At 48.0% G+C, this 16,566-nt stretch overlaps 1 protein-coding gene across 6 annotated transcripts in view; it reads right to left on the bottom strand.

Moving 5' to 3' along the window:
* LOC119965313 (cyclin-dependent kinase-like 3) overlaps positions 1-16,566 on the bottom strand; it is a 193,559-nt gene that overhangs the window by 45,310 nt on the left and 131,683 nt on the right. The window contains exon 12 of one of the 6 annotated variants that reach the window (XM_038795889.1): positions 12,506-12,567. The exons of the other annotated variants lie outside the window; for them this stretch is intronic. Within the exon in view, the coding sequence (XP_038651817.1) occupies positions 12,541-12,567 (27 nt within the window). The 3' untranslated portion in view covers positions 12,506-12,540. Of the gene's footprint in view, positions 1-12,505; positions 12,568-16,566 lie in introns of those variants that run through there. 6 annotated transcript variants of the gene reach the window in all.

The raw sequence follows: 16,566 nt of genomic DNA, 5'->3' as shown, positions 1-16,566 counted from the left end.
TCTGCTGTAGACGACTCTCTCTGATGAGCACTTCAATATAGTGGCCTACAGATGAAAGCTGATGGAAATGCACATTGAAATCCCTGGTGCATTAGCAATTTTGCCAGGAAGTCTGTGTGCACTGTCAAGGAGCTTGGAGTTATCCTGCACCAACTTTGCATAGGCTTTGTGTAGAGTTTGGAGCCCATCCTCCTCAGCATGGAAATGGTGGCCAATTCCATTAGCACACTTGTGGAACCAACCATGATGCAACATCTGGTGGCTAATGTTCTCAACTTCCATTGCAGCACAAGTTGAAGCCAACTAATATTTGGACGCTGCCGTGGAGGCCCAGACTTCCCAAAAGCAAGCTCCAATGGTTTTCATGCAAGGGCAGGTTATTGTCATGGAAGCTCAGACTGCAGATATTATGGTGTGAATATTAGTGTCAAAGGGGCTTAGCAGGCTCTCACAGCAGTCCAGCAACCTGTCCTCGAACAGAATACGAGGATTGGTGAGGTAGCACCCCGCAGGGTGGGGGAGGTGGGTAAGGCAGGGCATGACATTAATGACTCATCGATAACAAATCTGCTGTCCTCTCTCAGAGAGACTGCATTTGTATTCCCTCCACCGCCACACACCAATGCCCAGACTGCTGCTGCCCATGTCAAGTTACTGCAGTCTGCGGCTGAGCTTTCTATGCCCAAATCTGCTTGAGGGCGTCGTGCAAAGCCATCTGCAGAATCCTCCGCTAAAGGTCAACAACCTTCTGCCAGCCATGTTGCACTGTGTAAGAACACTGGGACAGCAAAGGCAGACAAAAGATAGGGGTAATTATTTGATTTTTGTATGCCATATGAAATGTTTAATTCATACCACAAAGCCACATTCTTGCTCCACTACCTGACAAGAGAGAATGAAATATAAGGTGCGATTTAACCAAATGGGAATTATGTCCCATAGTGAGCTCAGTTAGCCACATGTTTCCTGGCAATCGCAGCGCCGAGAAGCACAACACTATCTAACTTGACTCCGGCTAGATATGGGGCCTCAGCGGGGAATGCACGGCTGAGGCTGCACTTAGTCCCGTTTACTGCACTGAGGAGCTCCACCCGCCGAGACTCCTCAATGCAGGGAGAGATCGGGACACCATTTCTAAAAGGCGTTCCAATTCCGCGAGCCCCTGATGCGACCCCCGAACCCCTCCCAAGCACCAACTCACTGTCCAGGGGTCCCTGCACTCCCACCTAAGGAGCCCACACTCGCATGGGACACCCCCCCCCCCCCCCCCCCCCCCCGCCTGATCACTACCACACAAAAAGTGGCAGCTTGGCACCTTGGCTGTGCCAGGCTGGCACCCAGGTCACACTGCCAGGGTTCCAGGCTGGGGCTGCCAAGGTGCCCAGGTGGCACCAGCAATGCCAGGGTACCACTCTGCTCAGAGGGCATGCACCTGGGGACCTCCAATCCCCTGGAAGACCGCCTTGCATGCCATTTCGTCTGGTCCTCATTTATGGAGACCAGTACTGAGCAGTGCTTGCCCGCGGTCTCCAAAGCAAAGGGGATAGATCCAAATGCCTTGGTTACCTCAGGGAACTGCATATTAGATTGAGACTCGGACTTTCACTGTGTACAGTACTAATCCAGACTCTGACTGAGTAGTGTGGTGAACGTATTGTATTAACCATTCACCATGTATGTTACTGTATCACGTTGTTGCCCATGTGGGCTCCATCTATGGGCCATTGTACGATATTACATGGAACGTATCAGCTTGGTGCCCTTTTGGGTTCTGCCCCTGGCTCTGCTAGTCCCAATTCCCCGCATTTGGCCCATATCCTTCTATACCCATCTTACCCATATAACCGTCTGTGGTGAATGTATTGTTGTAACAATTCATCATGTGCTTATCTGTATTACGCTGTTGCCTATGTGGGCTCCACCGATGGACCATTGTATGGTATTACCTATAATGCAACGTGTTGGGGCCTGTGTGGGCTCCGCCCCTGGCTCCGCCCTTTGAGGGGAGGTATAAAGAGCAGCAGCCCTGTATGTAGCCTCACGACCCTGAAAGCCGACCCTCCCCCGCTCTTTGAAAATCTCACCGCCGACTGTAAGCCAGTCCCCACCAGAAGCAGGCGGTACAGCATCCAGGACAGGACTTTCATCTGGTCCGAGGTCCGAGGTCCAGCGACTCTTGCAGGAGGGGATCATTGAGGCCAGCAATAGCCCCTGGAGTGCTCAGGCGGTGGTCATTAGGATCGGGGAAAAGAACTGGATGGTTCTAGACTACAGCCAGACCATAAACCGGTACACACACCTCGATGTATACCCCCTTCCCCGGATCGCAGACATGGTTAATCAGATCGCACACTACCGGGTGTTCTCCACGGTGGATCTGAAGTCTGCATACCACCAGCTCCCAATCCGTCCGGAGGACCGCCACTACACGGCCTTTGATTCAGATGGCCGCCTCTTCCACTTCCTCCGGGTCCCCTTCGGTATCACAAACGGGGTTTTGGTCTTCCAAAGAACGATGGACCGAATGGTGGACCAGTACGGGCTGCGGGCCACATTTCCGTACTTGGACAACGTCACCATCTGCGGCCACAACCAGCAGGACCACGACGCCAACCTCCAGAGATTTCTCCAAACCCTTAACCTCACTTATAACAAGGAGAAATGCATTTTCTGCACAACCAGACCAGCCATCTTTGGCTATGTCGTGGAAAACGGAGTTCGAGGACCTGACCCCGACAGTATGCAACTCTTGCAACTCCCCCTTCCCCACTGCCCCAAGGCCCTGAAAAGGTGCCTCAGGTTGTTTTCCTATTACACCCAGTGGGTCCCCAACTATGTGGACAAAGCCCGCCCACTAATCAAGGCCACCATCTTCCCACTGGCGGCCGAGGCCCGCCAGGCCTTCAGCCGCATCAAGGCAGATATTGCCAAAGCCGCGATGCGCGCGGTGGACGAGTCCGTCCCCTTCCAGGTGGAGAGCGACGCGTCAGAGGTCGCCCTCGCCGCCACCCTTAACGAGGCGGGCAGGCCAGTAGCATTGTTTTCACGTACTCTCAATGCCTCCAAAATTCGACACTCCTCGGTCGAAAAAGAAGCTCAAGCCATCGTGGAAGCTGTGCGGCATTGGAGGCACTACCTCGCTGGTAGGAGGTTTACCCTCGTCACCGACCAACGATCGGTAGCCTTCATGTTTGATAATACGCAGCAGGGCAAGATCAAGAATTATTTTTTTTTTTTTTTTTTAAATTTAGATTACCCAATTATTTTTTCTATTAAGGGGCAATTTAGCGTGGCCAATCCACCTACTCTGCACATTTTTGGGTTGTGGGGGCGAAACCCACGCAGACACGGGGAGAATGTGCAAACTCCACACGGACAGTGACCCAGAGCCGGGATCGAACCTGGGACCTCAGCGCCGTGAGGCGGTTGTGCTAACCACTAGGCCACCGTGCTGCCCTAAGATCAAGAATTATAAGATCTTGAGGTGGAGGATCGAACTCTCCACCTATAATTACGATATAGTATTGATGCACTATCAATTACGACGAGACGAGAGTAGAGAGTAATTGAGGCTTTGTTACACAGAGATTTATGGCCTCCTGCAGCTGCTGCCGAAATGGCTGCAGCTCGGTGAGCACACACATTTATACTCTGCCTACTGGGCGGAGCCAGCAGGCAGGGATCTACCCCCGTACCTGTAGTACAGGGGCCTTACCGTAATACCCTCGTATGCAGTGCAGTATATACAACATAATACAACAGTGATGACTATCACAAGTATATCATCCTGGAAAGCTCAACGAGCCCCCAGATGCCCTGTCCCACGACACGCGCGCCAGCACGCAAGGTGATCGACTCCGGGCTATCCACGATGACCTCTGCCACTGGGGGTCACCCGGCTTCTCCACTACATCAATGCCCGCAACCTGCCCTACTCCACCGAGGAGATCAGAGCCTTGACCAGGGACTGAAAAATCTGGCGGAGTGTAAGCCGCACTTCTATCGACTGGATAAGGCCCACCTGGTAAAGGCATCTCGGCCCTTTGAGCGCCTCAGTATTGACTTCAAAGGGCCCCTCCCCTTTACCAACCGCAACACGTATTTCCTCAACGTCGTTGAGGAGTTCTCCCGCTTCCCCTTTGCAATCCCCTGCCCCAATATGACCGCGGTCACTGTCATTAAAGCCCTGCATAGTGTCTTCACCCAGTTCGGCTTCTCCACGTACGTCCACAGTGACCGGGGCTCGTCGTTCATGAGCGACGAACTGCATCAGTACCTGCTCGGTAAGGGCATCGCCTCGAGCAGGACTACCAGTTATAACCCCGGGGAACCGGGCAGGTGGAGAGGGAGAACGCAACGGTCTGGAAGGCCGTCCTCCTGGCTGCGCTCCACTCCATTAGGTCCCTCCTTTGCACGGCCACAAACGAGACCACTAATGACCTCCTATTTGTTTTCCCCAGGAAATCCACCTCCAGAGTTTCGCTTTCGTCCTGGCTGAAGACACCAGAGCCCATATTACTCCGCAAACACACCAGGAACCATAAGTCCGACCCCCTGGTCGGAGGGTCCAGCTCCTTCACACCAACCCCTAGTGTGCATACATAGAACACCCCGTCGGCCGACAGGATACGGTTTCCCTCCGGGACCTGGCACCCACCGGTTCCACTACCACTGCCACCCCAAATTACCCTGCCCAACCTACACTGACCAGCGTCCCCGCCCCTACGTGACATGCGCACCCCCTCCTGCCCCCCCTCTCCCCTTCACTGACCCATAGGAACGAAGCTCCAGAAGAGACGCTCCCAGAGTCCACGTCTGTCCCCGCACCGGCGGCCTCACCACCCATACCCTCATGGATGAGTTCGACACCCGGGCCAGCTGCGATACCAGAGCTTCGGCGATCACAGCACACGATACGGGCGGTGGGCAGACTGAACCTGTGAACCCTTCACCCCCACCGGACTTCAATTTTTTAACAGGGGGTGAATGTGGTGAACATATTGTATTAACCATTCACCATGTATGTTACTGTATCACGCTGTTGCCCATGTGGGCTCCACCTATGGACCATTGTACGATATTACATGGAACGTATCAGGTTGGTGCCCTTGTGGGCTCCGCCCCTTGAGGGGAGGTATAAAGAGCAGCAGCCCTGTAGGCGGCTCTCACTAGCAGAGCAGTCGCAGGTAGGCATTGTTCTAGTCGATTAAAGCTACAGTTTACATCTACTCTCTGTTTTTTGTGAATTGATGGTCGCATCAAGTAGTTGCTTGGGAGACAAAAAAACCGTCATGACATGTTGTGTCCCTAATATTGCATTATGTGTATTTTGGATCAGATTTCTAAACTGCTAGATTATCATTATGTCTTTAGACTTAGCATTGTGATAGATTATACTCTATTTTAAAAAGTAATTAAAAATAACTGCTGCTGGCAAATTGTTAGTGTTCAATAATATATTAAAATAGACTTTAGTTACACCCGAAACAAAACAATTTGGATAACTAAACTTAAATTAATTATAGTTGTATCCTTCTGATTCTCTCTTTCAATGAACATGTTTAGCGTCTTCCTGTTTGTGTCACACTAACTTGCAGTTTTCCAGTTCAGTGATCATGTTATTTCCATGAGACCTCGCTGTTTGTGGTCATTTTAAACCATGTTTCAAGCTGCAGAATCCAACGAAAAGGATGCAGAACGTACGATAGGATAAAATGAAATCAGGTTTATTTAAGTCTACACATTTAACACAAGTAATCAACTCCTCTCCTGAAGGGCCACCCTCCTCGACCTGCACCCAGCTTGGGATTTTATACAATGATGTTCCTCCTTGTTAAGGGGAATCCCCGCCAGTTTTTACTGGGGAAGTTCATACTTAGAGGTAATTACAGGAAACCGGATGGAGCATAGTCCGTGGCTCCCAAGCAGGTCATAACACAAACCATAGAATCATACTTACCAATATAATACCAATCACTCCTCTGGAACCTCTGCATAGCTTCACAGCATCATCCACTTTATTGTGTTTCCATTGGTGCCAGCCCATCTGGGGATGTCACCCCCCCCACCCACCTTGCCTTCCAAGAGACCATCTTGGAGGAGAGCTCCGAGGATGCCACCATCGAGGCAGCACAGTTGTCATCCCCACCCTCCACCAGCACGGAGACACACACTTTTGGTGGGCGAGAGTAGTGGGCAGGCTTCTGGGGCACAATTTGGTGAGCACCACACTATTCTATCCAGGTCCCACTGCACCAGATCGAGCCTACACCCGATCCGTCCTCTGTTGGCCTGTGGAGCTTTCTCCCACTGACTACTTGCTACCATGATGGTCCAGCCCAAGTGAATAAAAGACGGGATTGCCTCCAGCCAGGGAGAAACACTCCACGGGAAGGCCAGAGATTCTCGCCCGTTGCTTTTTACCTATATTAACATTTCCACCGTGCTTAATTTATCAGAATTTATCGAACTGCTCAAAGCAAGACACCAATGAGAAAAGTGGCTCAAGAAACAAAAAGTTTTGGTAGGGTACTGCGCATTGTATGACATACTATCCCCGTGATCATAAAATTAGTATCTTCTCACCGACCGATCGCAAAGGGACAGGAAGTGCATGAAATAAAACATCATAATGGATCCAAATATTCTTGGCACTTATGTCAGGATTGCTCCTCCTGATACGTTCCAATGCTTATTCCACTGGAATTTCCAAGGTCAGTGCTGGAGGGCATGTCACTTCCATTGGGCTGGCATTTATACTTTGTCACATCTTCAGCATCTGGGTAGGGTGCGGTTCTTTGGGCCTCAGCAATTTCATCTTGGCTCTGTGTAAAGGGGCCAACCTGGAAGTTTCACAATATATTCATTGTAGTAAGCTAATGGGGACTAGCTGCCATTTTGTTACTGACACTGGGCTAAAGAAGCCATTTTGTATTCTGTTTTATAAACGTTCACATGTAATAATCATGAATTACTGCATAATTAATGACCAACCGGAAGCAGATGATTAAATAAGTACCGCCCTCAGTGTATAATTGAAGAATAAGGCTGGATAATATTCTTATCTTTGAAGTTTAAAATATCTATCTGCTGCTGCAAGCGTTGTCCATGGGAACAGACAACAGAAACCGAAGCGAACCTAGGCCTCATTGGTCCCTGTCTGGCCAGGGAAGGTGACTGGAGAATGAATGAATACTTGTACAAAAGAAAGATCATGAACCAACTCATTGCTCTACTTCAGACATGTACAATGTATGTAAATGGCCAAATCCATTAACAGCAAATAACAAATTGACTAATTCCACTAGACCTGATTAGAGATGAGGTGATGCTAATTCAAGGGTTAAAAGTGGGTATCGGGAGCCATTTTGCTGCTTGAAAGCTCAACTATAGCTATGGAGGTACTGAATTCTCCTTGGGACAGGATTATGGGAAATCGCTGCTGGTTCAGGAACTTGAGGAAATTTCACACTTCTACCTGGCTTGATCATCCACTTGAAGTTGTGAAAATCGGCTCTGTATTTGGTAAGTGAGCCTTTTCCATCTTAAAAATAAACTTTCTTCAACATTTAATATCCAGAATCATGCTTTTGCTCTAGTTGTTTAAAGTTTCAACAGAACAAAAGTGGATCTGTTGAGTTACAGAGGGAAAGGTCAGATAACATAAATCTTTAAAATAAATGGCAATGTGAAGGCCATTATGTTAGAGCTCAATTGGCCAACCTTCATGTATAAACTGGGACCCACAAGTGAATCAGAGGAGGGTAACTCCATTGTGGGGAGTCCCAATTCCTGGCGGCACTTCACTCTGTCATTTGACATTTATGACAGACAATCGTTCTGTTGGAACCAACAATTCTACGTACACGTGCTTGTAGGATTAGAATAGCGGTTTTAATATACTTACAACAGAGCCAGCCTGTTAGCCGTTGAACTTTCGGTGAACTGGCCGGCTGACCCTGTGGCACTGATCTTTATACAGCAGCTCCCGGGGAGGAATCCTGGGCGGAGCCAAGGGAGGAGCCCAGTACTACTCTCGAGCATTCCCAGAGCTACTCCCCCTGGAGGTCAGGTAGTGCAATTGCACTTACAATATAGACACATGTATATACAGATTATAATCCGGTGTGAATCACATTCACCACAGGTTCTACCCTTTACAAAGCAGAAATAATAGAGGCCCAGCACTACTGATTCTCTACCATCCATTTTCCGTGCAGTTCTGCTGGCTTCTCTCTGGAAGTATGGCAAGAGACACACTGATCCCTTGAGGAATCTCAGCCACAAAATCTATACACTATGTAGAACTATGTACATCTACGTAGCACTGTGTAGTTTGTGCAGTCTTGACTCATGTATAGAACAACCGAAGTAATGATACTTTGCACATGTTCCTATCTATCGCCACCATGTATGTCCATGAAGAAGTGCCATACATCCTAAATTATTACAGTCAGTAGATATTATATGTAATGAGATAAATGAGGAAGTAGAAGGGGCATTATTGAAAACACACTGTTAATTTGTAATGGGAACCCAAAGAAAACTCACCTCACACATTTGATTTCTTTTTAAGTTCAGTTGTGATGCAGTGGGAACAATCCGTGCTACAGATTTTATAGCAAACTATGCGGCGCGATCTAACGGAAACGTTTCTAAGTGTGGTAGCGAGTGGGAATTGCCGGGTGCTTCCCAACGGCCGACGTGGCAAGACTGTCACCAGTATCTAATGCCAATTAGGGCAGGTAATGGTGCCCCCCACCCCTCCGGCTTCACTTCGGAAAAGGCTGTCCAGACAGCTGATTCACGTGGACCGGAAGCTCCCAGCTAACGAGGGGGAGTAGCTCTTAAACCGATCCCGCGGAGCAAACCCCAGAGAATACGCGGCCAGGTCACCGTGCAGACCGGCTTTACGATTCAGAGATGCCGACCTGGCCAGACTGCTGGACGTGGTGGAGTCCAGACGGAACCACCCAGTTCCTCTGAGGGGGTCGATGGGTCAACCACAGGTCAGCCAGTGCCATCTGGGAGGCAGTGGCAGCAGCCATCAGCTTGGAGAGTGTAACCAGGAGGACCACCATCCAGTGCCCCAAGAAGCTAAATGACCTCCACCAGATTGCATGGGTGAGTAGGCATCGGCCCCCTGGCACTGGTCCCGCCTGCCACACCCACCCCCCTCCCTCAAACCAGTGGTGGCACCACACCATCCCCTAACACAATACCGTACCTGTGCCCCAGCACAATCTGGCACCCACCTGCACACCCCACCCATGTCCAGACGTGATGGCCACGCTAGGGTGGCGATCGCAGTAGGAAGCCTGGAGCACAATGTCAGTATCATTAGTGGTGGTTGCTCAGTCAGTGACAGCCATGGCTGAGTGCCTCGACAGCATGTCCTAGTCACATGGAGACGTGTCCATGACACAGGTAGACCTTGTTGAGATGCTGCGGAGCATGTCTCATTCTCAGGTGAGCATTGCTGAGGCACTCCGGTGCATCTCTCAGTGGCTGAGGACTGTGTCTCAGATGCAGGTGGACCTTGCCGAGGTGCTGCGGAACAAATCCTAGTCGCTGAGTGCTGTGACCCAGACATTGTGGACGTCTGACAAGGTACTGCAGAACGTGGTCCGGTCACAGGGAGCATCACTGAGGGTGTCAACACCATGGTGCAGACAATAGGGAGCTGCCAGGGCTGGTAGAGCCAGATGATGCAAAGGCCTCTGGAGCTCACTCCAGCCATGCCTCCAGCCCAAGATGACCCCCAGGGCCCCACGGACACTGACTGGGAGGAGGGAGCACCAGAGGTCAATCTGAAGCCTCCCTACAGAGAGACAACAGTGGTCTCCAGCACTCCCGTGCCCCCCCCCCCCCCCTCCTGATAATGGCGCATTTCAGGGTCAAAGAGTGGAACAGGGTGGCATGTGCCACTGGCAAGATGGCCGGGGCTGTCCGGCCTCAAGGGCCCCAGAAGACACCCGTCAGGGGCATCAAAGGCCACAGGGCGTGGTAAGTAGTAGGCTGCCTCCACCTCCTATGTGCATCCTGTGAACACACCTAGATGTAGCGGCAGAGCACGGAGGACTGAGAGGGCACTGGAGAGGAGGGGATGGCACCATCGGTAGCTAGGGACAGTTAGGATCACGATTGTACACCATTAAAACACATTACACTGGAGACATGTGAAGCCTTTGTCATGTTATTGCACACTCTGGGCCAGTCTGCACCCCAGTCCTTCTCCCACAGATATGGTGGTCCTAGATCGTCCGAGGCATCCACATGCTGGTGATGGGTGTGAGCGCCTTGTCAGCAGATAGACAGGAGTCAGACTATGGCATAGACTGAGGAGCACCAGATCTCAGCTCACAGCGGGTTATCATCACCCTGCTGCCTTGTACATTGGGAGCCGTGAAGCGCCCATGTAACTAGCCCCTCACCACCCCCCAGCATGGGGGCAGGTGACCCCGCTCCCACTGACGACAGCAAAACCCACCTGACCGCACCCCCCCCCCCCCCCCCCCCCCCCCCCCTCCATGGGGCTCCTCCACCTGCTCCAGAAAGCAGTCCAGGTGCCCCTGGGCTGATTGCCCAGTTTCAAAGTTGGCTACTCACCTCCTTCAATCCCCACCGCAGCCATTGCGCTAGCGTCACATTTTAAAATAAAATCATAAAATCTCTACATTGCAGGTGTGCTAAAGGGCACTCGCTGGGGAGCCGGTTAGATCATGGGAGGCCATTCGATAGGGGGTCCTTCCTGTTAATGCGATGGGGATTGGCCTTAACTGGTGATTATTGGTTTCTCCCCACTACTAGGCAGGGTGCGGATCTCGCCAATGGGAGTGGGCCGGTTAGATCAGCAGCCAATCAGTGCCTGGCGCGGGTTCAGATTTCCTCCTCTCCCACAATCTAACCGGCTTGCCCGGATCCATGCGGCCGTTTGATCGCAACCATGGTACCAGTGAGCTGTCCAAAAGTATGTTGATAATTTTGGTGTTCGAATTTTTGAAATGCCAGTGGTACAAGGCTGCAATACTGAACCTGCTCACTGAATCTGTATTGGTTGTGCATTGTGTACCCATCATATTGTATCAGTAATAAATCTTTCAAAATGGCTGCCCTCAAAGGACAGAAGACTCAGAACATAGAACATAGAACATTACAGCGCAGTACAGGCCCTTCGGCCCTCGATGTTGCGCCGACCGGTAAGGAATGTAAGGTAAGGAAAGGAAAACTGGTATCACACAAGACCGTTCACACTCTCAGCTTTACTTTTGAAATGAGTCACTTTTGTATTAAGGGGAAATATAAAAGCTAATTTGCACACAAGATTAATCCCAAAAAACAGTAATGCAGTAAATGACGAGTTAATCCTGATTTCTCGTGTTGGTTAAGGGCTGGATTTAAAACAGACACTGGGGAAACTATTATTCTTTAATTGGTGCCGTAAGAGTTTTTGAACAGACTTCACTTTAACATCCCAAGTAAAAGATGGCACATCCAATAACATAGAACTCACTCAGTGGGGCACTGATGTGCCAGCCTAGATTATGTGCTTCAGTCATAGAGTGGATCTGTATCCACAACCCTCTGACTCAAAGACTGGTCTACGTGACTGTGGCTAGGTTAACCTACCCTTGAGTTGTTTCAGTATATGAAACAATTTTGATGATACATCACACAATTTGCTTTACTTCAAACAAATTCATGTTACAGGAAGACTAAACTATGAAACAAATAGCCCAAATTTCTCCCAAAATATATAGGAATGGTTATTCCCAGGTACTACAGAGCTCTCTGTCAGTAATTGCAGGATTCCCAGAGAGCTGGATCTGACCTAGACCGAAGTTTTCAACATGTGACTATGTGGTGAGGTGGTGGTTCAGCTCTTTTCTTCTCAGCTGTCTCATTGTGGGATATACTGACTTTTTATGTCACAAAAATGTCAGTACCAAATTTATATTTGGAACCTCTTCATAATCATGCATTTGAGGGAGGCGGTCAGGCAGCAAGGCAGAGGTGGCTTGAGAATATGTCCAACACTCTACTGTAGCCTCCCATGGGTTTTCAGGCTTGGAGACTTCTGGCTGCTTTTCTCCAGGGTGTGCCTGACCCCTCGTTTGTTTCTTACCAGAGGACTATGCCAGGGGATAGGCCTGCACTCATGGTGTTCCCAAGAACTGCAAATGACCAGGCCCAACACAAATGGATGTTGTTAGATTATACCATTATGTATGAGAAGGGGAGAAGTATTAGAGCTAAAGTCTTTCTTTGGTAGCCTAGTCAGTCAGTGTGGTTCCATGTGCTGTGAACTTCTTTCCTCTCAATGGAACATACTTGCGATCAAATAGCAAGTGAATATGGCCCAAACGTATCTTTGAAATCTGAGATGGAACCAATAATATGGCCCATTATATTTAGTCATTTCAATTGTTCTGCCATGGATTGCCATGAAAAATCAGTGCACGTCACCTCAGGTCATACTTATCATCGCTTGGCAGCTACCTTCAAAGCTACATTGGCAGAAGCAGGTCATCCATTTTTTTCCTAGTCATGGTTCACTGCACATGGGACCTAAGAAATGTGAAGGGCAGAATGTACCTTTAAAAATAGGTTTAAACAAAACATAATTATTGAATAGAAATAATTGGAAATTTTGCTGGTTGCGATAATCAAATTGGCGCATAGTGGATTGCAAACTTAAAGCCATTTCATGCCATTCTGGTGCCATGGTAACATTCCAAAATATTAAGCTGGATTTTCACCCCTGAGGTAGGTATTTGGGAAAGTTCCTGGCTCGGCCTGCCCATCTCAGCAGAAAGTGCCAGGAAATAAGTGATTTTCTTCAGGAAAGAAGTGAGGAGGAAGGGGGGACATGGTGTAGGCTACAGTGTGGCCAGCCAAAACAGGGAAAGAGTTGGGTGGCAGACACAGAAGCTGCTGGGTTGCTGAAGTGGCCTGTTTAAAAAGCCCACCTTTGTTCTGTGGGACTTAGTTCCACTTATAATCATGGCACTGTTCTAGCCCTCATCCCTCACACCTCCTTCACCCACCACGCATTCCCCATGCACTATCCATGCCACCTCATCACCCCACCCATCTCCCCATGGCCTCTCGTGGCCCCCATACTAAGATATTCACGTAACATCCCCCACTGTCTCTCATTCCCCAGTGCCTAGGTGTTTCCCCCTATGCCCAATGGTCCCTCACACCCTCCCCCCCCCCCACATCAAGCTATGACACTTCCATGCCAATTCACCCTCAATACACTGAAGAAAACTAATGACTCCCTATAGTGACAGTAGGATGTGTAAAAGAAGGTTTAAAAAAGTAATTCGTTGATAACTTCCCAGTTTCTGGAAAAACTTATTTTTACCACAGGCCGACAACAGTGTCGATCATGGGCGCTTGGTCAAGAATGCATGATTAGGCTCGGCTGAGAGTCCAGAAAACCATTAGACTGTTGAATTAGCTGAGCCCAGGGAAAACATTGTTTGATTTAAGACTCTGGCTCTCTGGGGATGGCATCTCTGCTTCCCCGGTCACATGCTTCTCGGTCGCGCACCGTTCGCTGACGGCAGGATTCTGTACTCCTGACCGTTTGTCAATGTCAATTTGCCATTGAAGCTACCCCACACCACTGGGAAACCTGCAGGCAGGGGTGGGCTACCAGCAGGAACAGAGAATCCCAATGGCCAAAGAATTTCGGCCCGGAACTCTTCTGTCAATTACACAATGTTATTGACACAAAATAAAGAGGTTTAAAGTTCTTGCAGTTTCCATTACTGATATTTTAAAGGATCTGGATGATTGCCTGTAGTAAAAAGGATTTTTTTTAAAGTGGAAAATTACCCATGAATGACAGGTGAATGAGCATACAAGTGCCACGGAATGCTTGGAAAGATAAGGGGAGGGGAGGTGTTGGTAAGATGAAGGGCTTTAGGGGTTGTTTGGGGGCATATCTTGGGGGCATGTGGAGGATCTTTTAAATTTCACTTTCAAAAGGTTCCCTCATGCAGACTGTGGTTCATGACCCCTCTGTGGGGCCATGAACCACGACCCTGAGAAAGGCTGGCCTAAAATTGTGGAGGACTGGGACATGCCTCTGCACACAATGGAGCCAGCCAGGTTGAGAATGCTGGGTGCTGGATCGCAACCCAAACCAGCCCACATCTTTAAAAGACTCTACTGAAAATCAAAAACTCCAGGAATCCTGGAATTGGGTCCCGGCCACCATTTCCACCTCTTCACGGAGTCTCCCTGACTCCATGAAAATCCAGCCCGTCAAGTCAGTAAGCTGCCAAGTACATTTATCTTGTTGCATTTCCTGGCTCCCTTCATGATTTTCCAGACGTTAGTGATTTTTGCGGAGTCCATTAAAGGAAGGAAAACAGCCAGGAGTCAATCTTAATAAGTTGCTTTATTAATATAGAAGTTTTACAAATTGAACAGAACAGTGCATTGTTTTGTAAATTGTAAATTGTATTTTACACTGGGCAAACATAATATAGAAAAAAGGTCTCAGTTTTCCCATGCCTCCTGGAATGGGTTTGACCAAATGGAGAAAATCTTTCATCCACCCCACTCAACCAGCTCCTGCAGTACATTATATCAGATTCAATATTGCTTCCAATTGTGATCTATCCAGACAAATTCAGTACATTACCATCAAATGGCACAGGGCTTATTTTCAGAGGGTGTTTGTGGTGGGAAACATAAATGTCACAGTGATGCAACAAGAGGTATTCTTCTAAGGTTGTCATTAAAGGCAAGATAACTCAATTTATTCTTGACCTTGTGGTACTGATGGATTAACTGGGGCAGTTTTACTCTTCATCAAACCTATTCTGGTGACTTTGATGAGTCAATGTACAGAAAGAGGTAACATTGCATACAATATGTTTTACTAGGCCAGAGAGCATTATATGCTCACTTTAAATGACAAAAACGGAGAAAGTTTTGATAATGGCACCATAAAAAAAAATCACCAAATTGATTGCGGCTTCCAGACCCCCTAATTAATTAATAATTTAATTTAACCAGGCAAAAATGTAAGAAGTGCAATTATAACAAAATAGTTAAGGGGGAGTGAGACAATAGAACTGGGATTTTTTAAGCCATTTAGATTTTAGAAGTATTCACTATTTTTCTTGTCATCAATTCCTCTGGCTATTTTTAATATGACACTTAGAATATTCTTCATTAAATTGTGCCCTAAGTTTTCCCGGGTTGAGCGTATCAGACACAGTCGGAGTAAAGATTTTGTGAAAGAGGCTGAATATAGGCTGAGTTTTCCCACCATCAGCACCGAAAGGATTCTCCCCGGTGCTCCCACCGGAACCAACACTTTGAAAAAATATGGTACGATTCCACCCTAAGAATTTATCTTCTTCAATGTATTCAGTGACTTGGCCTCCAGAGCTTTCGATGGTAGAGAACGTCACAGATTTACCTCACTCTGAGTGAAGAGGTTTCTCCTCATCTCAGTCCTAAATATTCCTTATCCTGAGACTGTGACCCTTTGTTCTAGATTCCCCCACTAGCCAGAGGAATCATCATCCCTGCACCCAGCCTGCCCAACCCTGTCAGAACTTTATACCTTTCAATTAGATCCCCTCTCATTCTTCTAAATTCCAGAGAATACTGGCACTGTTGACGCAATCTCTCCTCATACGACAATCCTGCCATCCCAGGAATCAGTCTGGAGGACTAGCCTGGTGAACCTTTACTACACTCCCTCTATGGCATAAGTATCCTTTCTTAGAATTGGAGACCAAAACAAACACAATAGTCCAGGTGTGGTCTCACCAAGTCCTGTACACCTGCAGTAAGACAACCCTGCTCCTGTACTCAAGTCCTTTTTCAATGAAGGCCGACACACCATTTGCTAACTGCTTGCTATACCTACATATTTGCTTTCAGTGATTAGTCCCAGATCTCCTTGTATGTCAACATTTTCCAATCTAATAACATTTGAATAATACTCTGCCATTCTGTTTCTCCATCCAAAGTGGATAACCTCACATTGATCCATGTTATACTGCATCTGCCTGTATTTGCTCACTCATTCAATTTGTCACTTTAAAGCCTCATAACATCATCCTCATCTCTCACAATCCCACCAAGTGTCGTCCACAAACTTGGAAATATTAGTTTTGGTTCCCTCATCCAAATAATTGATGTATATATATATATATACATATATTGTGAATAGCAGGGGCCCAAACACCAATCCCTGTGAGGTCCCACTAGTTACTGCCTGCCACTTCAAAAAAGACTCATTTATTCATACTCTCTGTTTCCTGTCGGCCAACCAATTCTCAATCCATGCTAATATATTACCCCCAATCCTAGGTGCTTTAATTGTGCACAATAACCTCATATGTGGGACTTTATTAAAAGGTTTCTGAAAATCTAAACATACCACACCCATTGGATTTATCACCCTGCATTCCCATCAATTTCTCCAGCATTATTTTATTAGTAATACTAATTTCCTTCAATTCCTCCTCATTACTAGACCCTTGGTTCCTTAGCATTTCTGGGACGTTTTTGTGTCTTCCTCCATGAAGA

This window comes from Scyliorhinus canicula, chromosome 4, assembly GCF_902713615.1.
Source record: "Scyliorhinus canicula chromosome 4, sScyCan1.1, whole genome shotgun sequence".
Lineage (NCBI taxonomy): Eukaryota > Metazoa > Chordata > Chondrichthyes > Carcharhiniformes > Scyliorhinidae > Scyliorhinus > Scyliorhinus canicula.
Note: the sequence above shows the minus strand (reverse complement) of the source record. Positions and strands in the feature narration are given on the sequence as shown.